General features: G+C 47.3%; 1 protein-coding gene across 3 annotated transcripts; it reads left to right on the top strand.

Annotated features, from left to right (window-relative positions):
- LOC143426087 (ras-related protein Rap-2a) lies at positions 1 to 26,096 on the top strand. 3 transcript variants are annotated; one of them, XM_076899221.1, is made up of 4 exons: positions 1 to 362; positions 23,820 to 23,929; positions 25,181 to 25,604; positions 25,716 to 26,096. In XM_076899221.1, exons 2-4 carry the CDS (start codon positions 23,835 to 23,837, stop codon positions 26,013 to 26,015), a joined length of 819 nt encoding a protein of 272 aa, XP_076755336.1. In that variant the 5' UTR covers positions 1 to 362; positions 23,820 to 23,834; the 3' UTR covers positions 26,016 to 26,096. The 3 variants fall into 3 exon arrangements, with proteins under 3 accessions (XP_076755336.1, XP_076755339.1, XP_076755338.1); XM_076899224.1 differs by lacking the exon at positions 1 to 362 and adding an exon at positions 23,535 to 23,583; XM_076899223.1 differs by lacking the exon at positions 1 to 362 and having other exon boundaries at positions 23,694 to 23,929.
- The last annotated feature ends 1,898 nt before the right edge of the window (positions 26,097 to 27,994 follow it).

Raw genomic sequence — 27,994 nt, 5'->3', positions numbered from 1 at the left:
GAAAGCATCGAGGATAGCACCCGGCACGGCACCCAAGTACCGGACAGAGCTAGCTCGTCCGCAACGCTGTGTTCGTCTGGCAGGCGAGTACGGGGCCACCCCAGGGCGCACGAGCCGCACGTTCACCTGCTCCGTTTTACGGCCGACCGCAATCGTGCTCACCGCCCATTCGACCGTTCCCGACTGAACTGCAGAACCGCGAACAGCCGTAGGCCAGCCGATCGAAATCGTACCATCGCGAGTTACCGGCGAATCAACGAGGGACCACTCGGAGCTTCCCGCGCTCACGAACCGAGTCAGTTTTCACCTGTTAACGCGCGAGCCGTCGCGCAACCCGTTCCTACTCGGAGGCTTGTGTTCAGGTAAGCTTCCAATCACGCGTGGCGAACATTTCCGCGCGAGGTTCACCAGGCTCCCGTTCGTTCGTGTGATCGTGTAATTGTAAACGTTGGTTAGAGTTGCTCGACGACATTCTTGACAGCGGGAGAAATAGTTGAAATAGTTATCGATCTCGAACACGATTTTATTCTAGTTTGTAAAAGAAACGTTAAGTTACTGCTTGACGAATTCGTGATAGCATCGTGTTGCACGCGGAAACATCTATCGCGTAACGTATAAATCGATTTGGAATGGGGTTCGCGGGTGTTTAAAAATTCTGTCGCAGTTTCAAAGACATCGCTCCACGCAGGCTGCGGTGTCCCTTTGAGCGAGGAGAGGTTGTTTAACTCATTATGCCGCGCGGCAAGGTGTACCAATGTACCCGCATACGCGCCAATGAAAATACACCGGTGGTGTCTTTGACCGGGTTGGTCTACGCTGGAAACTTTCGCAAACTCTTCCGAGCGGCGCGATGTACATTACTTAAACGGTACGGTTTCATGGATTATTAACCCCGCCGCCATCCCTGGCGCGCGATGCATTAGGAACGAATCTTAGCGAGACTCGCGACTTCCGCTGACCTCGAACGTACCATTCCGGTTGAGTGAATCTCACCCTACGGGGAACACGTTTCCACCGTTAAAGCTATTAATTTTCATGAAACCGTGGCTTGTTGGTTCGATTAGTTGCGCATCGAGAACGGTCTGCCAAGCTGTAGAACAGCCACGCGTGTCTGATGCGACATTAATGCTATTGCACCTGACAATATGGATGATGCATCCTCGCTGCATTAACCACCGCGATGTAACCCCTAATCTTCCTACGCAGATTTTCCCGAGCAACGGTGCACCTGCATATAATAACAGCCTCCGTGCTGAATTTCAATAATGCCTTAACGAACGTCCCTTTTGTCGTAGTATCCCTCTAACGCGTAGTTTCAATCTCTCGCAGTATCAGCCCACCTTTCAACACCAGCCAAGGACGGGAGTTTCTCTCGTCGCTTTAACGACTGGCATGAAATTTCGAAACGATCTCTTTGTCCCACCGTTCCTCACGATCGTCGCTGAAACTCGGGCCCGATTTATTCCCCGGGTCAAAGTAGCGCAACGACTGCGATAAAAGAGGAACTCCGCCGCTGTTGCGTACCTAAGGACGAAATTAATGTAAGACGAGGCACTCGGTAAACATCCACCGGTCCCCACCGCGTCATCGCGAGCCTCGTTCACGGATGCAGAGCAGTGCATCCACTGCAGTGGATCGGGTGCGCGCGCGACATCGTGCTTCGCAGTTATTTTAATGGCGATTCGACTTGCCATTCATCGCCTACTACCAGCCGGCAGTAAATTTCACAGTTATTAAACTTACTGCACCCTGGTTTGTGCAAAGAGACTATTTGCGTCTTGGCTTCTACGAAAACCTGTCTCTTCAGGAGTAATTTCTTTTGCGACGACCATTACCCGGCTAGCCCACACCTCCGCCTCGAGGACACGGTACAGCGACCGCGCGATATCGGGCAGGTTCCGCGTACGCGTCGACGTTCCCTCATTTCCCTGCGGCCTTATCTGGCCAACTGTACCGTCAGGTGTCGGAAATGGCGCGGTAGATTGCGCCATTTACCAAAGTCCTTTCAGACCGCAGCTTTAACGCCCGTGTCCCCCCAGCGCGAACGGTGTCCCGCGCGCGCACCACTTTTAACGCCCCGTATCTCGGCCATCGTTGTTCGATTTCGTACGCCGAATCCAGAGGGGACATCCCCGTCCCCGCTTCGTGTCGCGGTTACGCGGACCGTCCTCCAAGCGAAACCGTCGACCGTTACGCGTTTCAGGTCAGATTTTATATTCAAATGGAATTTTACCGTAGATAAATGTCCTCCTTTTGTCACCGCTCCTCCGAAAGTAATTTCCGCCGGAGGGGCTGCTCGCGATATTTTATCCGCGCCTTGATTTCAACTTTGATTCCTTAGCTCCGCGAAGAATATAAGATGGAAGTAGGTTTCGGTGTTCGACTGCGAGAGCGAGGTGTCACGTCCCCCGCCCCGTCCCCCGTGAAAGAAACGGCCGACCCACGGGATGCCATTTCGTTGAAAGGTAAAACATGCGGGAGGAAGCGCACCACGTGTTGCGGGCAAAGTTTTGCGAGAGCACGTTCGCGTACACGATGAAAATAAACGTGCCTTTATTAAACCTGTTATTTACTTCTCCGGGTGATTAATAACCTTCTTTCTAATTAAAAAAAAAAAAAAAAAAATGATAAAAACGACCGGGACAACCTTTCCCGCATAGACGTGGGAAAGGATAGCGAGCTTGTTCGAACGATATTTTATATTTAAGCGAGCGGAAAACAGTTAAAAATGTCTACCTGTTGTTTCGAGGCGGGGCGCATTCGTTTCCCGGACGAAATGGCGGAACGAAGCGATTTAAAAGTCGACGGGGTTCATGCTCGCCACGATAATAGGGTCGCGAGCAAACGACCGCGTTAAGAGCGACTACCTAACATGCAAATTTCCACAGATAATCCTGAACTGGTGGTCTGAGAAACAGAATATTCCGCGGTGATAGATGCAAACGTTACATCCGACATTAACCCTCGATTATTCGCGTTATTTAGTCGCGAATACGTATTCACGTTACGCAACGCGTCCAGATGGTCTCGAAAAGACCACTATATAAGTAACGAGATCGAAATTGTGGCGAGGCGCTAATATTTGTCGGACTAGTTCAAAGTTAAAAATCATTATCGCGTTTGAAGACGAGGATATTTTACAAACGCGCTTCGTAATTAGACCGAGATGTAAAAATAATTGGTCACGTCGAAGTTTGGCGAACTCGTCTGCATGAAAACACGAGCGAGAGACCGCTGGGAAGTTTTCGCGCGATCATCGCGGCCGCTATTATCGCCTGGCTGGAACTCAAAACAAGTTTCTTAGGGACGACGAATAGAGTGGGAACTAGATAATAAGCATTCCAGGCTTCTTATTCTAATTACATTTACTTTATCGTAGTCGGGAATTTCTTCGCCAACTTCCACGTCATACGTGCCCAGACTTTACCCTGTTTTAAAATAACGATTACCTTTATATAACATTGCCTCAGAGTTACAAGGTTACCAACTATTCGATCGGTTATACAACACTATTACAATATCCAGATTAATTTAGCCTCGTTAATAAGCATCAGCGAATCTCTAATTTGGTCCTATTCTCGCTTTCCTCCCCATTCGACGTATGTGATGTAAATACAATGGAGGCTTGTTGTTCGAGGGCATCGCTGTTCATTTTTCCTCGCCGCAAATTAATTAGCTCACCCCCGCTCGACGCGCTCGCCTACGCCTCTGTGTGTTACCACTTGTGCGCGTCGCGTCGCTCGACTTCTCTATGGAAACGTGTTTCCCTTTGTCCGCCTGGGCCGCTACCACCGGTTTCGTCGGACGAGTGGATTTTATCCCGTTCTCTGTTCGCGTAACGACGCGACGCCCGCCGCTGAAACAACACCAGGCCCTCGTGCTTAGGGGTGAGAAAATTTCGCGTGACGAACCGCGAACGCGGGGGCGTAGCGCGCGAGAAAACGTGTCGAAAAGCGCCCTCCGCGTTCTCCACTGTTGGCTTCGCGGTCGCGACTCGCCATTTGCCGCGCATCCGTGTCGACAATTGACCTCCATCGTCCCGTTTCTACCTCCGAAAGTGTACCGAGTTAACGAACCGGACGGACAATTCAATTTCGCCACGGAGCACTTGTCGACGGGAGGTTTTATTTAAATTTCAGATTCAGAGCGGGTAGACCCGAGCGCGATTGTCACGAGGACGGTGTTATGCAATGAAACTTGTAGAATAAGATTGTACCGAACGATTTCGGTGGATATTCGAAATGATACTTTGGTATAAAAACGCTAATGTGATCGAACCGTGTAAAGGATATAACCGAAGGATTATCCGCGAAACATCTGTTGCATCTGGCTGGTTGCGACGGCTACGCGATGTTCTATAACGATCGCGGTGAACTGTAACGAGGTTTAGCTTGGGCCAGGTAATGTCATCCTGCTTCACAGCTCGTATCAAGCTGCGTTACATAATGATCGTTTCGGCAAATTGTATTTGCGATACCACGCGACGATAAATGATAGGGGTTACGTTGTTGGTCAACAATTGGTCGCGTTTGAGCAAATTGATCGGGCCACTCGTGTCGTGTCTCGTTTCTGTTTTTTCCTGCGCTTTGTGGTAACGCTGTATGGAACGTGGCATTCTTGCCTGCCGTTTCTGATCGCGTTACGGAAATACGTAATTCAAAGTTCGAATCTAAGAATAAAATCTCCCCTTTTTAACGGCATGACCGATCCAGTTGCCTTCGCTGTTCGCATGTCGAGTCGCTATTAAGAACGCGCTGCTCCATTAATAGTCGATATATCATTATTTATCAACAGTTTTATTTCTTATTCAACTTCCATTTTTCATCAGCGAAACTGTTGAATTATTTCTCGCGTATACTTCTTCCGTGTGTCCCGGGAAGAAAAGCTGCTCTAGATTTAAATCAGAACACTTCCAGCGGCAACTGACTCACCTCGCGTAACTTCTACTATCTCTGCTCACAAGTACCCTGCCCTCGACGTTCCTTTTGCAAAAACATCGTCTGCAACTACTAATTACGAGTGACTCATCCGAGAAACCTCGTGCAACTTGTGTGAAAATTTCTACTTCCTGCCTGGCAAGTCACTCATCTGCATCGTACAACAGACGAGAAAAACTGAATGTAACGCGCAACTTCTGCATTCAAGTGCCTCTCGCACTCGGCGCACGGTGGAATGGTCGTTTTTTAAAAACATCGTGGAAGTAGATAACTGCTTTGCAACTAATTGCGGGTGACTCATCGACTGTATCTAATCTGGAGAACTTGGCGCAATTTACGACTTCTGGTTTCGATCGTTGTTTTTTAAGAACCTCGGAAACGTACGTAAACTGGCTGGCAAACTAGCGTCGATTCACGGCGAGCCACGTCCTGTCGTACAGTTCGAGCCACGGTTAACAATGACGACGGCGCACAATGGGAATCCTAGCAACGTTGTTCGAGACAGTAACGATTAATTACGATTCGGTCTCGGATGCATCAGATTCGAACAATAAAGTTCCTGAAACGCGGTTCATTGCGGACGCTGTCACCAGGAAACAATCGCGAGAGCGTCCCTTGCGAGAGGACGCCAAGCGGACGCCTTCCCAGCTATAAACCCGCAGGATGTACGTGCACGTCCAATTAACGTTGCACGCTAGACGCAGCCGAACGAGGGACGAGAGGGCCACTATCGATAATAATGTTTAACTTCGTGCACCCCGCGCGCGTGACACATCTATCGATTGCGGTGAAACACGCCGACGAAAAGATGGAACTTTGACGGTGACACGGGCCAACTGCTCGGTTCTCCGTCACGATTTTTGGGAACGATCGAGGCGGAAATTCTACTCGCGACATAGAGGAGGTAGATTCAACGTGGAGCTACTGGAAAGATCGAATTACGGTGGAGAAATTAAATTCTGATCCCGATCCAGCGAACGAAATTCAACTCTGAATGGCAGAGCGAGGGTGCTCGAGGAAATTTACTTAGGATCGGTGCACGGTCCATCAATCAGTCCCCGTGTGTTTAACGAAAGAGTAAAGGAAAGAAGGTTCGAGATACGAATACTGACCAGCTGAAAAATCAGATTCTCTCCAGGACCGATCCACTTTCGGCACGCGAATAGCCGTAGAAATTTACTTAGGACCGCGAACGCTTCGGATGTATAAAATATCGCGTCGAGATAAGAGGTTTCGTCCTGCACCGAATAATACGTTTCACCCTTAAACGGGTCCGCTCGCTGTGTATTTATAAGGCGATGATTAAAGTAGATATCTGATATTGGCCGCGGTCAGCAGCGTGTTCGACGGGTACGCACCGCTGACTAAGCATCGCGTAGATTTATCTAACGAATTTCGATCGCGAGTATTTTCCATCTTCCGCGCAGTCTGCGGTCACCACGTATCGCTTAGCTGCCGTATTTTCGCGCGAACGATCCAATTTCCTGCAACGAAGACCCGGCTGTCGACGATTCTTCGCCGCGCCAGTCGAAACGTATTACAGATCTTCAGAGGTATCGCGGCGAGAATTTCCTGTCGAACGAATGGCGAGCGAGTTCGCGAAGGATCCGATGATTTTGCGGAGAAATTCTTTCTGCGCTTTTCATTTCGCGTGCCCTCTCGTCTTCTCTTTCACCCCCGTTCCGTTCTTTCCTTTCCCGTTTCCTCTTTTGAACATTGATTCCTTGGGCTTCAAGGAATCCGCTCCTCTGTGGACTGCGACGGATACGTTGGATACGGTGACTTCGAGGTTTCGCTGGTCCGCGATTTCAGATTCACCACGAACGCGCGTGTCGCTCGCCGATTACGTGTCGTTGCACTTTGATCAGCTCCTATCTTAGGCTGGTACGCTCTAACCCGATTAAACTTGTCTCTATCCTGGCTCAACTCACCGGCGATCAACTGCACGAATTGAACTCGCGTCAATTCGCGTGCAATCCACTCGGATACGCGTCTACTCGTTCCGAGTAGTTCCGATTCGTGCCTGTTCGCTTCGAACGGCTCGATTTAACGCCTACTCGGTTCCAGCGGCTTGTGTCCACATATCTGTACACTCGATCCTTAGGCTGTGTGAAATCAGTGCCGTTCGAATTCGTGCCAAATTGCTTCAATCTGCTCGAACTCACGTCGGCTCGCTCTAATCCGACGAAACCCAGCCAAGCCCCCACGCGTGCCTAACCACTCGCAACGTCGCGTCTCATATCGGCTTCGAGACAACGCCGTGACAATGATAAGTCTTGCAAAAAGTTTTAGTTGCGGACGCAGCTGCCCGATACGGACAGTTTGATGAAACGAAAATGGTAGAAAAACGAGCTGAATGCGAGTAAGTTTTCTCGTCGAGACGGAACACTGGCTATTTCTCGAGAACCGGTAATAATTACGTAGTAATCGCCCGATCACTTTTTCTAACGTCCTTTCTACCGTTTAATTACAATATCGTTAGACACGTGATTCATTTCCTAAACGGATATCGTTCTATTATCACGGTGAATCTAGCGATTCAGTTTTCCGTACGACTGTGCTCGTACGAAGCAATTAATCAGCGATACTTTACTGCGAAATGTAATAGACTTGTGCAAGTTTCATTGCACGTGCAATATCTTATTCGCGAAATTCATGATCGAGTTCTGTTCGTAGATCAAAGCGAACGAGTCCACTTTCTGAGTTTTTGTTGCAGTTTCATATCAAAGCATATAATCGTTGCATAATTTAATTCCCCATGCTCTTTGTCCAATGAAATTATTCACTTCGGCACACGATCGGCTCAAACATTTCCCGAAGCAATCGAACTGCTACGTTTTATAAAAACAGTCGAATCGAGGGATTTTAACTGGGATATTTTTTTAAGACGAACAATTGAAACCTTTAAAATATTGAATAAATCGTGTCGTATATAACGATTAATAGAAGGAAAAAGAATTCGCGCTGCGATTTAACGCTGCGATCGCGCTTGATTAATATCAGAGCTGGTAATTATTCATGCGTGAGCTTAAAAAACGGAGAGAAAAGATATGGAGAGAGGGAGGAATTGCTCGTAGCCATGGAACAACAGATTTTAGTTCCACGGCAAGGGTACAGCGTAAAATATCTGGCCGTTCTCGCACAATGTTACACTGACGGTTTCATAACGCGCGAGATGTTCCAGGGAAATTCGAGCCGGAAATTCCCGCAACGAGAAATCGCTTCTGAATCAACGCGACAGCGAACGATTTGTCGTGTGCCGGCTGTTGAAAGTTTGTCAGTGAAAAATGATCTCGTTGCACGACCCCTCGCCTTCTTTCAGTTTTATCCGCCTGATCTTTCGATCCCTGAGACACATTTATATATTACCCTGATATAAATTCCGGGATCAGCGAGGAGAAAATATTCGATGCATTGTGAAGTTTCACGGGAAACATTTAATCACGATCGCTGACCATTACGTTCTCACCTCTCGCTTGTATCTGCCGCCGGAGCTCGATGCGCTTTTTCGATACGCAATTTAATCATTTCTGGAGAGACGTCGTAAGAAAACGGGCCAGCGATCGATCAACGTGTAATTAATTTAAGAACTTTTCCACCTGGTAGTTTTTCAATCGACGAAAGCCTATCGAGCTGCAAAAACAACGGTTCCTCCGCGCCGTAAAGTTACGAAACTACCGACAAGAGTTTACAACTCGCGAAGCTCTCACTTCGATTGCCGGGTGGGAAACTTCCCCGCAAACGGGCGCGTCGATTTTTGAATTTACGACAGATTCGCGAGCACCCCGGCCCTTCAACGTCACGAATTTACTCGCTCGACGAAACGCTAGACCGGTGGATCGTTTCCCTCCGTAGACGGGGGAAGCTTTTATGCACTTTGCGATTGCTACGCGCAACTTTTCAATTACACCTTCCGTGCAAGTGCAGACGTATACAATGCACAAATTTCCAACGCCGTCTTCGAATCGATTATGCTCCTCCAGCGAACCGAAACGGGAGGATTTATCCAGCAAAGAGAATTCCCGGGATACTAAGTGTTTGATAAGTAAAACAATATTCTTGTTCTTGAAATTTCGAATCTTGCCTCTGCTCTTGCCATACAATGGACGAAGTTATTATTCTGTTTCAAATTCTGTATCGAAAGCCAACGTCACGAATGCGCAGCTTCGCAGTCGCGATCGGAAGATAAATCTCGAATACAGCGTTGAATGGCGACGATGAAAAGCAAAATCGAGACAATGAAGAGGGACCAAGGGTATATTTCATGGTGGTACATCTAAGGATTAACCGTTCTCTGATAACCGTGAAATAACTAGCCGGACTTTGAAGGGTGGCTCGTCTTTTTTCCATGGTCCTCGTATCCCGGGGCTTACTGTTTCGCGCGACGAATGGTTATATCCCGATAAACCGTCCGCCTATGGGCCGGGATTAAAAAGGCGTTGATGACGCGTACCAGGCTGCACCGGTTCCGATAAGTAGAGAGAATTCGATTTACCCCTCTTCATCAAGACTTTTAATATCGCGTGAAAATGGTCTCGTAGCCGCGTAAAAATCTCATCCACGCGATGGACGAAGTTAATAGAATCTCTATCGACTGCGCAGTGTAACGGCCGATTACGTGCGGTAAATAACTATTTTCGTAGACGCTGCTCATAAATATCGCTCCGGTTTACGCTCTCGAAGCATATATCCATTAAGCCAAGCACAGTTACAGAGTATTATCACGTGAGAATTTGAACGAACGGGACAACGTTACATTCGAGTCGTCGTTACGCGCGTGCTTTTAAATTTATAAATTACACTCGCGCAGAATCGAACGATGGGTCACGAAAGTTTTAATTACCTTCAACTTGCTCGTACGATACGATCGTGTAAAATCAGCGAGACGTTATGAACCTGATCGAGGAATCAATTTGCCTAGTTTTTCGAGATCCCGTCTGACCTGAAAGCTTGCTAATGCCGTGGATGTTACCGTGTTACGAGGGGTGTAGTAGTGCGAAATCTTTTCTACGCGAGGATCGTTAAGCCTGATGGGGACTAAACGAGGAGGAGGTTAGCGATTCTGGCTGAGCACACTGGCCAAGGTCTCTCTTCGTTACGAGATAAAATCAGATTATACGGTAGGTGTTAATACGAAAATTTGACACACCACGCTAGAAATATACTGCTGAAATGAAGCTCCATAAATTCCCGACGTCCCGTGTGTGTCAAAGTTTGAATTACTTACCACGGTAATTTATTACCGAGCAATTTGCAAATTAACGCGACGTATATTTAATGCCACGTTAAATGTGCTCCCTTTATTTTCGCCCAGCGAATTAATACTACAAATAATTACATAACTCAGTCCGGCGCACGCCGATGTCCAACAGATTTTCCAACCTTCCGATTATTATTTTCCTTTAAATCGCTCGTCAAACTTTCATCGAGCCATGGTATTGTTCGCCTAACCGCAATTAGTCGGGCGCATTATAAAATTACGCGGGTACGCGTATATTATCAAAGCGCGTTTAATACCGAATTGATCGGTCTGATTCGTAAAAGGTAATAAATTAAACCGCGTAAATGCTCGTTGCACACGATGGATAATGCGTTTCATTGCGATCGGTTAACACTTCGATGAACGATCGTCGAAATCCGTTGGAATCTTTAATCCACTTCATGCTCCGCACTATTCCGACCAAATACGTGAACAGCTCGGGGCGTTACGGCCACTCGATGATCGAGCATCGACGCAAATTGGGGGGAAAAAAGAAAACTACACTCGCGTACGTTTGAAAATTAATCCCTTGGAACGAGTGCGTTAAACGATTCGCTTTCTAGTAACTAACGGAGCGATTTTTTTGTAAAAGCATTTCAATTATAACCCTTTTGAGTAATGGCCTCGCGGCCGTTCGCGCAAATTACTTTTTAACACGCTCTTAACCCGTTCGAACTGCGTTTCGTGTCTCTTTCCTCTGCGAAATCGTTTGCCGAAGATAACTCGATCGTCGTAATCGCTCGAGTGCGATCGCTTGTTTAGAACGGGGACGAGCAATTAATGGCTCAGCCGTCGTGAGAAAAAGTTTTTTTCTGATTCGTGTGGAATTAAAACAACGCGCGAAAAAGTTTCTCGCACGCCTCGTTAAGTATGTCTACTGTTCTCCAAACTTTCTCTTTTCAATCACCTCCAATTCGTTGGATTTTTTTATTTCCTGGCTACTACCCACGGACAATGGAGCTTCGAACTTTGGATAGCGGTAAAAAATAAAAAGCGCACTGGTTCCAGTTCCCGGTTGGAGAATTAATGGGTATTGTCTCTCGCGCTGTAACGCGGAACAAAATCATTTTATTTATTCGTCGGACATTTGGAAGTAGATAATAATATAGTCAAATAAATCTGTGAAAAAGATAGAGAAAGCCTAGAATTTCCAGAGAACCACCCGAAGGCACGCTACGTTCGACGATTTTTCTTCAGCAACGTACTTTGTGTATCGCGGAAAATTGCGCGGTTTATCTTCGCCAGCATCCTCTTTACGCGCGAACGAACGCCCAGCCGCTTTTCATCGAACTCTAAAAAGACATTCTCCACGCCCGGTTCCCACCGTCTCATTTATATTTGTAGTCCGTATTCAACGCTTGATCGATGTTTATTCCCTCTCAGGCGTTGTTTCGCGACAAAATTCCGTCGATAACACCACGACTTCCCTCGAGTTCCTCTTCAATCCTGTTTCCCCAAGCTGCTTTGCTGTTTTCCTTTCGAGTAATATCGCGAAACTCACGAACGATACCCGAGGAAACCAGGAAGCAATACCCGGCTCGGTTTCTGGAGCCCGGTCGCTCCAGCGTGACCGAATAAATCGTCCAAGTCAACGACAATGTTTAAAAGCGTAAAACGCGTACTTTCGATCGGATTCGCGGGGAACGCCGCGTTTCTTTTGATTGCGACGTGATCCAGAGAGACGTCGAATACCCGCGTCGCAGACGGATTTGGTATTCAGCCCGCGATCTCTTCATTGTTTACCCGCGCGAGCGGATTTCGCCGCGAAAAGTCGTTCGTCCCCGGTCGTGTCCCACGCCTGGTCCTATCTCTCCCGGAATATTGCTGTTCCAGCTCACGATTCGGTTTGCATTTCCGCATTTCCATCCGCGTTGACCCCGATTCTCCTCCCATTCGTCTGGGGAGAGTCCTCACACCCACCCCGTTACCGGGACCGCCGCGTAACGTCTCGACTGGCGAAACGAGCGAATGGAAATTGAAATCGACCGGGGTTGCGTGCGGCGTTCGAGCGCGAGAGGGGAACGATCTCGCACCGCGTCGCGGAGAAATGGATTATGGAAAGCAAGAATTATGATTTATGCAAACGAGCAAACTTTCACGGCGTACGAAAGGATCGAAGCTCTTTGACCATCGCTGTTAATCGAGAGTGAACGATATTTCGGATGGAAGGAACGGAGAAGCTGTGAAACGTCGGATTGCGACGTTTCTATAACTTGCTTTAAGGGGGTTGATTGTATATATCCGATTAATGTTCGCTGTCGCGTGTCGTGAAGAGTGTGAAAATGGTATCGCTTCTGATTTCGTGGCATTAAAATCTCCCGAACGTACTTACGTGCTCGTAGATAGACGTTAGAGGAAACTGAAGCCACGAGCACCATTTCCCACGGCTAGGCGGGGAAATCATTTTGTAATCTGCACGGCGGTCGACGCGTAACTTAATTTCGCCGCCGTTAATGGGATTACCCGGCGCAATTAAAGTCTTATTCAGCGGCGTAACGTACTGTTCGTCCTATCGGTCCCGTCGTTTCAATTCTGCGCGACGAGATTCGGAGGTGGTAGAATGCTCATTGGAAATTGGTTCCAGGGCGGGTAACAGATGCGCGTCGCGGCAAATGACGCAGAAAACGATGCGAATTCCGCTCGACTAGGCGTAATCATCCACTCGTCATCGTTTTAATTGTCTGTCACAGTCGATGCGACCCGTACAACGAGATGTTATTTCGAAGTTTCACAGGTCGCCGCCCTTAACGAGCGGCTGGCGCCGACCTCTTTCACTAGGTGAAATACCGTCCTCTTTTTTTTCCACCATGGCGTCCATCGCAGGGAAGAGGCCATCCGCCTACGTACCGCGGGGAATAAAGAGGCGCTCGAGCAACCCGTTAATGACATCTGAAATTTATGCGTCGCTGCGAACCGCTCGCCACTTATCGGCCCTGTCGTGTCGGTTGTGTTATCGCGGCTTAACCCAAATACGCCGTAACAAGTGTCACGTGCGTTCGCCTGTGTCTACGTAGAGCACAGGTGCGCCGCGTTCGCTGACAGATATTCCTGTTTGTCTTGGACCCACGTGCTTGTGCCCCCGTTGTCACGCGAGACTGACAATTTCCAGATTTTCCTCACGGAATTATGGACTGGCTCGAGAGCGATCCGGGAGTCCAGGAAAAGGGAGCATATTCCTCTCTCTATAGGTTGCAATCCGGCTGGCTATGATTGCAGCCTAGTTTCTTTTATCCCCCCACCTCGCTTTTTTTTTTATTTTGACTCTATCTAGGTTATTGGTTGGACCGGCTATTCGAAATGATCGAGATTGCAGGTTCCGATTTTTGTATCTACAGAGACGATCAAATTGCAGGGTAAAATTAGGTTTCGAATAACGCGAACGTGAGTCCGCTCTATGAAAAGGGGGACGATAAAAAAGGAACGTAACTTCGATGGTCGGGGTAAAATCGATCCTTCACGTTTCGGTTGAACGAAGGGGGTGGCGGTCGTGCGGTGGTAAAAATCGTTTGCCGCGAGATAATTTTGGAGTTCAAGAAAGCAGACACACTTTTCTGTTTCACTTAACACGCTCGTAAAAGTTCCCGGAGATCGCCGGGGCAGATACAACGAAAGCTTTGCCAAAACTAGCGGAACGGGAGGCAAGTCGCAAGGGAGAGGCACACGAACGGGGCGCTCGAGCGTGCGAGGCTAGTGGTCTAGGTGTACGTGTAGAGCGACAATGCCAGTAAGAGGATGCTCGTTTAATATGGAAGCTATTGACCTCTTCGAAACTCTCGAATATTAGGATTACTCTGTGTCCAAGTGTCTGCTGTATAAATTCCCCTCTTATCTGAGCCGAAGCTACTTCTGGGGTTTTACGGAATTTACCGAGAAACCAATATCCTCTTTGGAATCGTTTATCGCTCCGATAAACTAGCTGTACTATACCCCTTGACTGAAATGTCTCGCGAGCCCTCTGCAATTTTCCTACTTTCCACGAGATTTTGAAATAAATACCTCTGGGAGTTTCTCACGCAATTTTCGTTTACGTTCTAGAATCCGTAAGAATTTCCTTCCTGCTTTTTAATATTACAAAAGCAACATGTTTCGCGGATACTTTTACCAGCTTGTAAAAGTCCAGAATGATTACTCATCGCTTCCTCTCGGTTACGTCTATACATCGTGCTTTTTCCCCGGTAATTATGATGTTCCGCGTCCGAGAACGGAAGAAAACAGCAATTTCCGGTGAAGTTTCCCGATCTCGTACCTATACATCGATACCACGAATCAACACCGTGCAAGAATCCATCAGCGGTTCGTTTCGAACAGTTGCGGAGGAAGAACAAAGAACCGTCGTCTCTCTTACGTCTTCGCTCGTTCGACTATCAATCCTTCGTACCCTTCGAGGCTGTCGGTCTTACGAGTCCTCTTTTACGATTTAGAAGGAAACATCGAATTACTCGACGCGCGAGGAGAAAGCTTTCCCAGAGGCGGTGATGAGGAGGAGCCGTATTTACCGTAGCGTCGAATCGCCTGACGAGGTCTGCACATTTCGTGAAATCGAGAAAATGTATCTCTTCTACTATTCGTCAGTGTCGAACAACGGGAAACCTTGGCCAATCCGATCGGTCTATCGGATCAAAGTTTATAAATTGAACGGTAGTGAAAGGAGCGATTCTCCGCAAGGGGGAGAGCAGAGGAGATGATGATTGCCGTGATAACTTTGATAAGGGTTCGAAATTGGCAGCGTATGAAAATAGACGTCACTCGTTGAAAGGAGCCGAATTGATAAAGAAGTTTCCGTGAGGGTATAATAGAACAAGCGAACCGAGAGAAAGGACGATTCATCTATCCGATAGGAGAACGCATTCATCAATTTCACTTGATTTCAAAACACATTGCGCTCGTCTAAAAAGCAGCTCTCAGAGGAGATAGAGAGGGAGAGAGAGATCGACGCCATTAGCATCCACCAGAGGTTGCCGTGGCAGCGACGAAACAGGCCAACGAAATTGGAGCAATGACTTTCCATCTCATTAGAATACCTTCAGAACACGCAAGAAGATCCGACGGCGGTCCCCACGAATCCCGTGGTACGCGTCGCACCATAAATTCCCTTCGTCGTTCAACAAATGTCATCCAACATCCTCGTCGTCGAAGACGTCGTTGCTGCGAGGCGAAAAAGAAATACACACTGCCGGTGCCATTAACTTTGGGATCAACGACGCGGAGACGAAGAATGGCTACGATGTCACCGACACCAAAACATCGGCCAAAAGTGGAGTAACTCCCCGGGCGTCCCAGTTGGACCACGACTCGGTCGAAGGTAATAGTAAATTTCCTGCGTGTCAAGATTCTGGAGACGGTCAAACACACATAACACACAGGGAGAGGAAGGACTGCGAGATGGAGAGGAATGGAGAGCAACGTATGTGTTTCACTGTTCCCAAAATGTCGCTGCTATCGGACAAAGTATTACACGTACGTGTAGCCAACCGCTCACACTTAAGCTTGGTCGCTTATGGTCGCGCATGGCCTGCCATCAGGAGAAGCCCGCAAATTGTGCTAGCGCCGCCGCACATTTATAGAGGTAAGGTCGCCGCAGACGTTTCACCCCTCGAGTTTGGATAGGCTACGGGTGTGTTTAATTCCGGTCTCACCCGGAACAAGCCCGCAGGAAAGGACGAAGACGTCGAGAGGAAGCCGATGGACTTTGCGGAGGGACGGCTACGGGGTCTATAAATCCGAGTCGTTGCTCCTCGAAACGGGAACGATAAACGAAATTACTTTCCTCTATGGTATGGCCAGGAAGGCGGTGCCCGACCAAAACATGCCGCACCATCGTCGACTCGTAAACCAACGACACGGATTTCTTCAGCGAAAGATACCGGGACCATTAATATCGCGGTTGTCCGGTGCATTAAGGTCAACGAAAGCCAGCGTGCTGTGGTTTTCGAAAGCTGGCTCGAGCGCTCTGTTGGCAAAGCGTACGCATAACTCATGCACGATCCGACGTGATCCATTTCTTCTCGAGTCCTCCCGCGGTCTTACGTTCGCGAGCACGATTCAGTGTACGCTCGACGGGAGTTCCACGCAAACGCAGCTCGTAAAATCGGAAAGAAGTTTGCGCGGGACGATGGTGAGACGCGGAAGAAGAAATTTCCACGCGTCGTTCCACGAGAAATACAGCGTCGTCGCACCGGCTACGCGGCACAGGGAGGAAGAGGCGGGTATACGTGGTATATGCACGTATGTACGCGCGATGGACAGTTCCTCCAGTATTGGACGATAATCAGTCGACTCTGTGTACGGGTATGGGTGGTGTGAGGGGGTTAAATGCGTGCACGAGCAAAGTGGAGCAACGACCGGGAAGTCAGTCGGAACTGGCCGGCTCCATGCTGTCGGGTTTCCTCGTATTGCACCGATCCAGTTCAGACGAGCTGGAGTAAGGGCAGCGAGTACGACGACGCCGACGTCGACTGGCAAGGGAGGCGCGATTCCTTCCCGGTTCTGCTCGTTTTTCCCCACAGACACGATTCTGGCGTCCCGTCGAGCCAGCGACTCCTAGCTCGCCGCCCCCTTTCTCTCTTTCTATCCTCGCCTGCTTCGTCGCCTTCTCCTCTCTACTTCGACCCCCGTCGACCCCGTTGCGCTCTCTTTCCAGTCGACGCCGCTACCGATATAGGGGGACGTCACCGTGGGTATCGTCCCGCTTTCTCCACGCGTTACTTGCCAACCTCGCCAACGAACCTCGCTCGAATTGGACGTCGTCGGACCCCGAATAAGCTGGCCGAGTCAGCATCGTCCGAGGAGACCCACGCTCCGCTCTGCCTCGCCTTCACGGATCTTGTTATTCTTCGACCCCACGTGGTTCGACTTGTAATTTCACCGTCCCTGCCCTGCTCCTCGCCCGTGTTCTTCTTTGCACGCGCTCTGATTAATTGAACGGCCTCCTTTCAGAACCGTAAAGCAATTTGCTTTCGGCTGTAGAGTCTCTCGTGAAAAACAGTTTGTAGTTACACTCTTTGGTACGGTTTTACGAACGGTAACGTCGTCGTTTTTCGATGTATCACTTGTTGCGAGTATTTTAAATGTAATCAACAATTGATGTTGGGTGGGTGCGACGAGATGCTGCGAGTAGAAGACGATCGATCATCGAGCGAGTGGGACGAAGTGCCTCAGCTGGTCGAGAAATAGTCGCGGAGTTGTTGCCACTTTATTACAGATGCGTGATATACGAGATTGAACAGGGTCCGTAAAAGGCGTATTTCGTCGAAGGTGTGGGTATTTGTACCGATGTCTGCGTGCGTTTGCAACCAATAAATACCCTTGCGAATAACGCGGAACTTCGTGACGGTCCTACCGGTCGGACCTTTTCAGGTTACATAAAAATTTCCGTCCAAGCGGAAAAATATCCTAAACGGGTATACCCTTTGCATTTTATTATCCGTTTCGGTAGTAAACACGTGCAATTTATGGTTCACGGTGTCCCTCTCGTTAATATTTCGGTTCGAAAAAAGAGTTAAGGGTGGTTCTATATCGAGTTATAAAAGGTTGGCAGGAGGATATTTCCATGCAATTCGGTATATAAGGAGACATCGATATCGTCGTATTAGAACGCTTAGTCTTGTACGAATATGCCATGAATATGCATGCGGCGCCTCGCAATTTTCTTAATTAAAGGGACGCCTGGCTCTAGGCTGAGAAACGGTTCGGGATAATGGGGACCATTTTCATTTTCCGACAAAAAGCTGGTAATGAGGCTACGGACCTTTCTCCGCGAAACCTTAAATTATCAGGAATTTCTTAAAAGCTTTGTCCGCGATCGCGCGAAGGTTCACAATTAGAGTCGTTGCCGAGCGAAAAAGGCCCTCGGCTTTGAGGCCATTTGCACGGAAAGAAAATAAACAGGGGATCTGGGCATTAATTAAAACCGATTCTGCGTTTATATAGATCCGATAAAAAGTCAACGACGGATCATAAAATATGCCACCGCGTACATTTTCGCAGCAAGCGCTTTTTTTCTTCTTCTTCCCCTTTTTGCCTTGCTTTAATTACTCTTACCGACTGACGGGACTTAGCCTTTTTCGAGGAAAGTTTAAGAGGTCTGAAAGTTCGACTCGCTCGGGGATACGCTTTCCACGGACGTGTGCCAAATGAAAAATAAATCGGTTCTGGGAATTAACCTGTACAACTGGCGCGGTCCCCGAAGCGCGATCGGGATTACTTGTACGCTTCGACATCCGGAAGCCCTTGATGCCCTCGTGACCCGCCACGCGAACTCTCCATCGTGAATCACAAGTAAGGAGAAAAACGTAGAATAAAATCCCACGGCGAAAAATCGGTGTTTACCAATGCGGTCTACAAAAGATTTCCCTTAAACCTCTCTCTGAAACGTAGACGTCTCTTGGCATAACGCAATAAAGACTCGTCACTTGCAGTTCAATAGAACTTGAAATCTAAACTTCAACAACATCGACAACTTCATTCCTCTCTCTTTTAAAGATTTCAAACGATTCTTCGATTTCTCGATTCGATTCCGTTCAATTCAAACGAGGAACATCACGATTACTTCTAGGCGTATTATTGAAAATGTCTGAAAAAGGAAAGAGGGAGAATGGGCTCGCGCAATATCAAAATTATGTTTCATCCTTGTCAAAACTGATCCTGTCGCGACACGAATCGTAACTCATTTTCCAGTACGAAGGATCAATCCTTTATAGAGACACACGTGTAACACCCATGGCTACTCGCATCGCAGGCCATAGATTCGACGTGGAATCAACGTTAAAGCGATGCGACATCCCCTATCGGAAAACAGTCAAGCGACTTTTTCAGCGACCCGTTAACGCTGGCATTAATGCAGTCGTTGAATTTAATTAATGTCAAAGCGACGACGTGTCGACCCACGACACGTACGGAAAGGATGCACGTCGACCCATTCGTCGCGTTTCCTCCTATTTTCCTCCTTTTTCTTTACTTCCATCCCCTTCTTTTAAATCGTATCGTAAAGATCGATCGAGCGACAAACGGTTAAATCCCGGCTCGCTTATCCGCCGGCATCGACTCCGTGTTAAACAAATATATTTGGCCGTACGTGCTCGCAGAAAAATACACGGGGTTAAAACGTCAGATAACGGGGGGAAACCCGTTCGTCAAATTGGCAATAAATCGCGAAGAATCTTATCGCGGCACTCGACAGAGTAGACACGCCTACCCGCATCATTTTTTCGGATAATCTGAATATCGATCGGCGGCGCGTCACCCTGGCTTCGAATAATTCTATTCCCTGGACGATACCCGCACCGCGTGGGCGTCGTCATTTAGATCCGAACGAATTCTATTTCACCGATAGATTAATCAAGTCGCATGGAATCAGCCGCGCTCTTCATCTGCCGTACATTTAACGGGAAGATTATGCCAGCGGATAGAAAGAAACTGGATAGAAGGGATCCGAAGGGAGAACGAGGTGCTGGATCTACTTAACTCGGATTATTTCGAGAGCTGGGATTTCGAGATGCACGATGATTACGCGAACAAAGCCGTAACACTATCGGGGCTGGGTACTTTTCGCTCCCGCGGCTCACCTCAATATTCTATTCATTCAATTTTCCCAGCTACGCCGAGAGGATTTGTTTTGTCTCCTTAGAAGGAGGGCGCCCTCGAATCCTACAGGGGTATTAAAAGTGAAAATTGATTCGTCGATATGGAGAAGTTTTAAGACTGGAATTTCCAAGAGGCGAGGAGGAGCGAACTTCTGGTAAGAACCAGTCAAGTTTCGAGCACCGCGGAAATAGAACGGTTTCGAGTATCGTCTATCGTGCACGTTTCGCGGCGGACGTTTCTAATAATAAGCACCGGTGCACGTTATTGGGAATGCTTCCAAAGACTCGTAGAACTGTAATTGCTCGGATCCCCCTGGGGGGGAATATCGTTTCCTCACGGTTAATTACAAATCGCAACGCATATATTAGCGCGCCTGATAGCCACGCTTCCTAATTACCACAATTTATATCGCGTGACAGGGATGCCGGAATACGAATGGCTGTGAAAACTTAACCAAAGAGGCTTTGACGTGAGAAGGAAAGCTTCACGCGGCGTTCAATCGATCTCCGACACGGACAGATATAGGGAATTCGAAAGCGATCCATCAACTGCAGCGGTCAACTCTGAATGCGTATCGATCGCGATTTAACTATCGCCCGTGCAATAAATTGCCGAACGTAATTACTTTTCCGTCGCAACGAACGAGTTAACACAAATTTCACCGGGAGCTACACGTGTCCTCGGTAATTGGGAGAGAGACCGTCGAATAAAGAAAACGTGAAATCGTTCGTTTCAACGAATTTGATAACTTCGTTGCTATTAGAGAATTAAACGGCAACCGATTCACGTGCGAGCCGGTGGAAATAAATTTTCAAGAAACCAGATTAAAAGTTCGACTAACGGCTGGATGGTTTACGATGGTAATATCGCCGGAAAATGTTGATCGATACCAAGCGTCGATACCGGTCCCTCGAAGCTTTATGAAGCAATAAACGGGAAGATTAAAACGCGCGCTGTTCGCGGTGGCCGGATCGCCGCGAAGCCTGCCAATTTTGTTTTATTACTCTCGAGACAATCGTTATAAAACAAAGGTTGTTTCCGAAACACATATCCGGAACGAAAGCTTTCACGGTATTTACCATTACGCGTAGCGATTTTCGACCGCTGAACGAATTACTCGTGTTCTTTGTTACCGCGTCTATTTAAAGGGGGCGAGTCGCGTTAGAAATGAATGGAAACGGCGGGGAGGGGGTCTTTAAACAAGTGGCCAGTTTCAAATGTAATTTATAATAGCCACAGGCAAACAAGGAACGCGGCATTCGCCAGCGAAGCGTTTTAATCCCGCTGCGTACCGTGTAACTCCTCGACTGCTCGTTTTTCCACGAGCTTGACTTTTCTTTAAAGTACGCCGGGTCCATTACTCATCTTTATACGCTGGATAGCTACGGCGAAGCCGCATCAAATTTTTAAACAAAGCGCAACGCGAGTCTCCCCGTAAAATAGTGGCTCGCACGCCCGTTCGCGCGAGATTAAAATATTTCCAGGCAAAACACCGGGGAGGGACAAAAACGACCCGCGTTCTCTGCTCGTATCTACTTGCTTGCACGCTCGACGTTTCCACGCGATACGTACCGTACGTACGTGCGGGTCTGCGCTGATAATGGGCGCATATGTGCCAACCACGTTGCATCGAACTCGAAAAGTACAATCAAAACAATCGCCGGCGATATCAGCCCGGTTTTCACACGGTTGCCTGGCAATTATCACGGCCGTCTATCGATCTACGAAGCCCGTGTTCTACGGTAAATACGTACGTGTACACCGTGCTCGTTCTCTCGTGAAACACGCGTATCGTTTATCTCGATGGGAAATTGCGTTACGCGCCGTATCGATCCGCCTGCATACGTTTGCAGGCGTGAGTTTACGTGTTCGCCCGCGGGGAATCAGAAACCGCCTGGACAAGATTAGAAAATGTCACCCTACGGCTAGGAACAAAAGGACGTTTAGAGCCTCCGAGCCAGTCCGTATGTATGCACGTCTCTCGGTAATAACAGCGACGTTGCACGCGAACCGAATCTACAATCGACCATAGATTCGTGAAATACGCTGCTCGGATTCTGAATTTAATACGACTTACGCTTAGAAGTCGCATAATAGTAGTTTAGTATTAAGTACTTATGCATTAACCCCTGGTATACCAAGGTGAAACGTTCGACGTCCTTTCATCATCGAACGAGGTCCTCGAGAGACCACGCGGTGTTCTCTGGTTACGCTAGTTTTATTTGAAAATATAAAAAATCGTACGAAACTTCACAAAGGTTTTCGATACTTTTTTTCCAAAGTCATTTTAACCGATTTCCTCTTTTTCTAAATCTGTTTTCATCTGCCCAAATTGATTGCCGAACGTCACAAAGAAAGGTAAGGGAAGAACGGAATTCCCGAGTGACCCTAGTTGATATGTTAAGGGTTAAATTGCTGTACTTCGTGATATTGACCGCGTTATTTATAGAAATTGTTGTTCTCCGCGTTTTTAATTAAACTTGACGCAACATCGCAATTTCGCGTAAGCAAAGTAAATTCAGATTGCGAAAGTTGAACAGCGAAGGATGGAAAGATGAAGAATTCAAGGTCCATTAATTCTCGTGATGAATTTTCATTCGTTTCACAACGTCCCCTTCCTGTTTCTAGCGACAATTTGCCCCGTTCGTTAAATACGGAAGTAGGGTTAGGAGAGAGACAAGAAAGTCCCTCGAGGGACTCCAAATTGTTGATTACTTTCTTAATCAGAGCACAGTTATTGCTGCAGGAAGAATCGGGTAAGGGGCAAGAAAAGAAGGTTCGCGGGATACTTGTTAAAGCGAGTAGCGTTGAAAGGGACGACGAAGTTAAGGCTAAGATCCACAGGGGTAAATTATACGAGGCGCTAATTCCCCTTAGGAGACGCCTCGAATGGATGTTTGTCCGAGTATAAGCTGCCGAGGGGTTCCAGCTGAATAATTTTCACGCCTGTTGGCAAATGCACAAGATCACTGCGGACCAATGTCCTAGGAGATTTCGTCCGCATCTTAACGCGAGCTTAGCACGTTCACAAAGGACACCGAGTGTAAATTAGCTCGAATTAACTCCGTTTGGTGGAATTAATAATCGCAATGGAACTGGAACGCTGGGAAATTCGAAAGGCGTACGCTTCTATTAATACAGCCTCCTTTCTCGAGTCGCCGAGTATTTTGTTAAATCCAAGATACTTTAATCCGATCCGTGTGACATCGAGCTGTACTTTCCACGAATCGAAAGAAGCCAGCGTAAGTATAACGATAATGAATTCGTTCGTGCTGGTAACGAGCTCGTTGTTGCCGCTAATAAATTCGTTTTTACGCAATCGACGTTATCAAGGCTAGCCCGATCGATACGACATTCGACGCGTATAGCTCGTTCCACTTTATCAGCGGAAACGTGTACATCTATCCGGGGTATCGTGGGTGGATCAATCAGTTCTATTGGTCAGAGTTGCCCCGGTGAGCCAGGCTTCGTGGCAACTATTCGAAACTTTTAACGACATGCGATGCCCCGCGAAACGTACCGCGCATATCGTCTAACGTTAATTGTCCCTGGCGTTAGTTAAATTATGCAAACTAATTTCGAAAGTCACGTGCGAAAGATAAGGGGGAATTATGGAATTAAATTCAATGCCCGTGTTTACACGCCGCGGGAGTTGGCGAACAATTTTTGAAGTTCGCGTGCGGAACTACGCCGTACTCTCGACTGCGTCGTTGCATATTGCGGTAAATGTCGCCCGCAACATAATAACGAACAGTGCATCGTCTTCTGCTTTCCGCAACTTCCCCGTTCTCCGTACCATAAAAGGTCCTTAACTTTGCGCGGACGTTACGATAGGTATCTTATCGTTGGTCCCTTTTTACCGCCGTTTTCCGCTATCGATCCTCGCGATACTTTGTTCCCACCGTCTCCAGAAAAGCATAAGCACGTGAAACTCTAACCACGAACACGTTACGTCACCGAAATGATATTTCACCGTTTCTCTCCTGCTCTATTTCTATTGTACGTACATCTGGAAAGTTTTTACGATGGCTGTTTTATAGGAAACTTCTGCACAAATGATGAAAGGTCGGCATCAATTCCGGCGCCGTTTCAGTCTACAGCCGTCGTCGCTGAAGGAGGGCCAGGAGGATGGAACCACGAAAAACGCTAGGTAAGGGTATGTTTATGTTTTCCAAACACCCTCGCATCTGTCTTACTTAGACTTGAAAATCCTTTGCCGCGATAAGAAAAAAAAAACCTTTTCTTCTTATCCTCGAGAAATCTTCACTCTCGTTTTTCGCGTTCCTTCCCCTTCACTCGCAAAGGACGTTTTACGACGCTGTTACTCGCAGCCGACATCGAATTTAAATTTAGTTTCGCGAAGCACCAAGTGTAGCGATAAAAGTTTCTCGAATAATTTTATTTCCACGATATAGTAGCGATAATGTAAACCGGTTACATCCGCCCACGATGTAGTCCTACTCTGTCTCATCTGTAATTCCGCCTGCCTGCACACGAAAGGTAAATATTATCGATCGGTTTAATTATTGCGTAAGTTCGTTTAATGGTTTCCACGATGAAAATCGACCACGCAATAATAAAGTACTGCTCGCGTCTAATTAATTCAGCGGGTCATCGTTATTTTCTTCGAATTCCTCGAGCAAGAAAATCGCGATGGAGATGTGTATTTAAACGAGTGGTGAGAAAGAAGAAAACGTTCGGTGGCGAAAGTGCCGTCCTCCCGTTGTTCGCGAAACACATTCCCGGCCTTCAACCACTTTCACCCTCTTTTTCCCTCCCCTTCAATCCGGCTGCCCTCCTCTTGACTCGCTCTTAGGCCGGGCCGAGCTTTAATTTTCAGGCGAGCCCTCGCAAAAAGGGAAGCTCGCGCGGTCTCTTCCTTTGTGCGCCTCGGTAATAACCGCGTCCGACTCCTTCCCGTAATAAGCGTGGATGATTACGAAGACGAAGATACACTTAGGGAACAGTTGTTATCTGGTGCATGCAAAAGCACCGGTGCGCCACAGCTACTTGCCCGGCCCCGCCGCAAGAGTAGGTATTCTAGTAGGTATTCTAGCTTGGTAATAGTGGCTCGAATCCAGGACAGGCCCTATACAAAACGCGTATTCAATAACGCGTGGAGCCGCTGAAAGGGATCTTTAGCGTTCATTAGCGGGTATTCTCTTCGCTGGGATGTTGTACTCTTAAATACGAGACACTTCGCTCTCTTATTTTCACCACCCGTCGCTCGTTCGAGGGTACAAACGCGCCGTTAACTAGTTCCCGGGCTTAAAAACTTCTACGCTTCAACGTATCCCGTTCTTCTTCGCTCTTTCGCCTCGATCCGACTTATAAATAGAACCCCCTCAAAGGGACGCGCTAATTGGATAAAAACTGAAGGCGTTCTTAAAATCTGTTGCAGAAACGAGAGACTGTCAGAGTCGGACAGCGGCGGCGGTAAACAGGGGGAAAGTTCGATACGGCACAAAATCGTGGTGATGGGCGCCGCGAAGGTTGGAAAGTCGGCGATAATCAACCAGTTCCTTTACAACACGTTCATACCGAAGTATAAGCGAACAGTTGAGGAAATGCATCACGGAGCTTTCAACGTATCCGGGAAACACCTGACCCTTGACATACTGGACACCTCGGGCTCGTACGAGTTCCCAGCCATGAGAGACCTCTCCATCAAGTCTGCGGACGCGTTTATCCTCGTATACGACGTTCACGACGCCAACACGTTCCTCGAGGTGAAAACTCTTAGGGCTCAGATCCTTGACACGAAAGGAGCCGTGCCAATCGTCATCGTCGGCAATAAAGTCGACTTGATCGACTTGGAGAAAGAGGTAAAGAATTCCGTCGCGTTCATTCATGACCAACTAGTTATTTCTATGATACGTAGTAGATATGTCCTCGATTGTACGTCCACGTTACTCATGCTATTCGATCTGTTCCAGGTGGACACCGAGAGTACGAGAGAACTGGTCACCGAGAAGTGGGAGAACGGTTTCGTGGAGGTGTCGGCGAAGGAAAACGTAAACATCTCTCAGGTGTTCAAGGAGCTTCTGAAGCAAGCGAAATTGAAGTACAACCTGAGCCCCGAGCTGAGACGACGTCGTCGGCAGTCGTTGCCGCCCCCGCCGCATTTGAATTCTCGCAGCAGCAGCGCCCACGTGCCATCGCCGGCACAGCTGCGGCATCTGCAGCAGATCCGCGAGCGTTCCGAGTCGAAAAGGAATTCCTGCATTCTCTCGTAAAGGGCAGGCCAACACGTCTTTGCTGATTTCGTACGAGAAAAGGCGAGATAGTCGAAGAGGAAGGGAGAAGCTAGGCAGCGACGATTCTGAGATCGATCAATATTCCTGCTCGACCGTTTTTCGACGTTCCGATCGATCGTCGAATGGCCCCCTCGAACGAATTAGACGGCCGGAGACGTCGCAGGCGAAAAGATAAACGCGAGCTTTACCCGTGGAACGCGGTTAATTTCTTCTTCTTCGATCGTCGACGATTCGGTAGAGTTGGAGGTACGACGAAAACGCCGCGAGACGAGATCGTTATCCTAACCGGAATTCGGCGCACCGTTTCACGTTACAGGAAAACTTTTACATCAGAGATGGCCTCCATTCGATTCCGATGAAATCGTTATGGTTCTAGCACGGTCCACGTACCGTTCAAGTTTTCATAGACCGAAACTCTTCTAGATTTAGTAATTCCTTCGTATGATCAGTCGTACCAAAGAAAAAAAGAAAAAAAAAAGAAAAAGAAAAGAAAAAAATGATCCGACGAATGATTATTCGATGTTTATTGTTCGACAATTCAATGTGCATAGCGCGACTCAACGTACTTGATGTATCTCTATTTTCGTCTCCGGTTAAAGATATGTCCTGAAATTTGAGATTCTCGATCCTAAGTAGAAGAAGCTACGATCAGTGGAAGAACATCGTGACCACCGATCGTTCAGGTTTCCTTCGATCGTGAACGTCCCTATCTCCCACTCACGATTTTATTGAAGTTGCAGATTGGCGAAGTATAAACTGAACAGAACTGGGCGCACACGCCAAGATTGACATAATTATTCCGAATTATCAAAGCCGTAGAGTTCCATCTTTACAGATGTATTAAAGTATCCTAATAAACGTATCCTATTTCAGGGTTGTTTTCCACTGCCCATTCTCTATCTTATTATCCATTTGCGAATTCGCGCAACGGCTGAGCAACATTTTATAAAATATTAATTATTTATATAACCGATTGAATTTACATCAAGCACACGCCTACGCTGTTATTTATACCGTATGTATAATTTATTTAAAACGAATAATATCTCGAACTAATTCAGTCTATCAGCTAATAAAGTAACGGTATAGATCGAGTCGTAACAAACATTGTACCTGTTGTTTACGACGTAGTCTATCTCTAACGAGAGGTATCGTAAAAAGGATCATTTTCCTGTATACTAATGGAATATCGAATTATTTGTCAATTACGATGAATGCGTGAACTTATTGTACACGATTGCCTTGCCCGAACCTGAGTTACCGTCAGTACAATAAACGTTCAGGTGAAGTGAACAACCACGTACAAACGCTATTCGATTGCAGATAGCTTTTTAAGTAGTGACTGTTGGTATTTGGTAAACTTTAATACGGAGAACGTAGTTGCGGTTTGTGTTGGCAACAATCCGGTAACGAACGTGCCCTTTTAAGGATTTTCACGGACATTGCGCAACGATGTTGAGTTTAAGATTAGATGCAAAAGTTTATTACTTCGCGTTATATCGAATGATGTGTATAATTTATCGATTGGAAATACGTATTATTATATATTCAGATGCAAAAAGAATGAAAAAATATATATAGATATATATACTTCGTTTGCATATAAATGTAGAGAGTCTATGTAAATAACAGAGAATTGTGATGTGGATATCTCTTTAAATCGAAACCCACATTGGGTATAATTTTACATAAAGTACACATAATTAAGCAGCAAGAGCCGCGGGTCAGCCAGGTAATTTAACGCGTTCAACGATGATGAAATAGGTATCGCACATCACGATCAGAGGATAACAATTATTTGAATGTGAAAACGCAAATTCGAAATCGCAGCTATCCGATCGTAAGGAATTCTCTATTATAGGCGAAACCTTTGCTGAAATCACGTATTTACCTGAACTCTGCAACCGCATTTACTTCGTGTTATTTAGATTAATGTTATCTAGATCAGTCGGTTTAAC

The sequence above is a fragment of the Xylocopa sonorina genome, chromosome 8, assembly GCF_050948175.1.
Source record: "Xylocopa sonorina isolate GNS202 chromosome 8, iyXylSono1_principal, whole genome shotgun sequence".
Taxonomy (NCBI): domain Eukaryota; kingdom Metazoa; phylum Arthropoda; class Insecta; order Hymenoptera; family Apidae; genus Xylocopa; species Xylocopa sonorina.
The sequence above is the reverse complement of the archived record's forward strand: the minus strand, read 5'-3'. Positions and strand labels throughout refer to the sequence as shown.

Bases quoted from the DNA above. Each gene is read 5' to 3' on its own strand.
- LOC143426087 (XM_076899221.1), top strand. From the start codon at position 23,835: ATGATGAAAGGTCGGCATCAATTCCGGCGCCGTTTCAGTCTACAGCCG. The intron at 23,930-25,180 runs GTAAGGGTATGT...AATCTGTTGCAG, and splicing joins GGAACCACGAAAAACGCTAG to AAACGAGAGACTGTCAGAGT. The intron at 25,605-25,715 runs GTAAAGAATTCC...GATCTGTTCCAG, and splicing joins TGATCGACTTGGAGAAAGAG to GTGGACACCGAGAGTACGAG.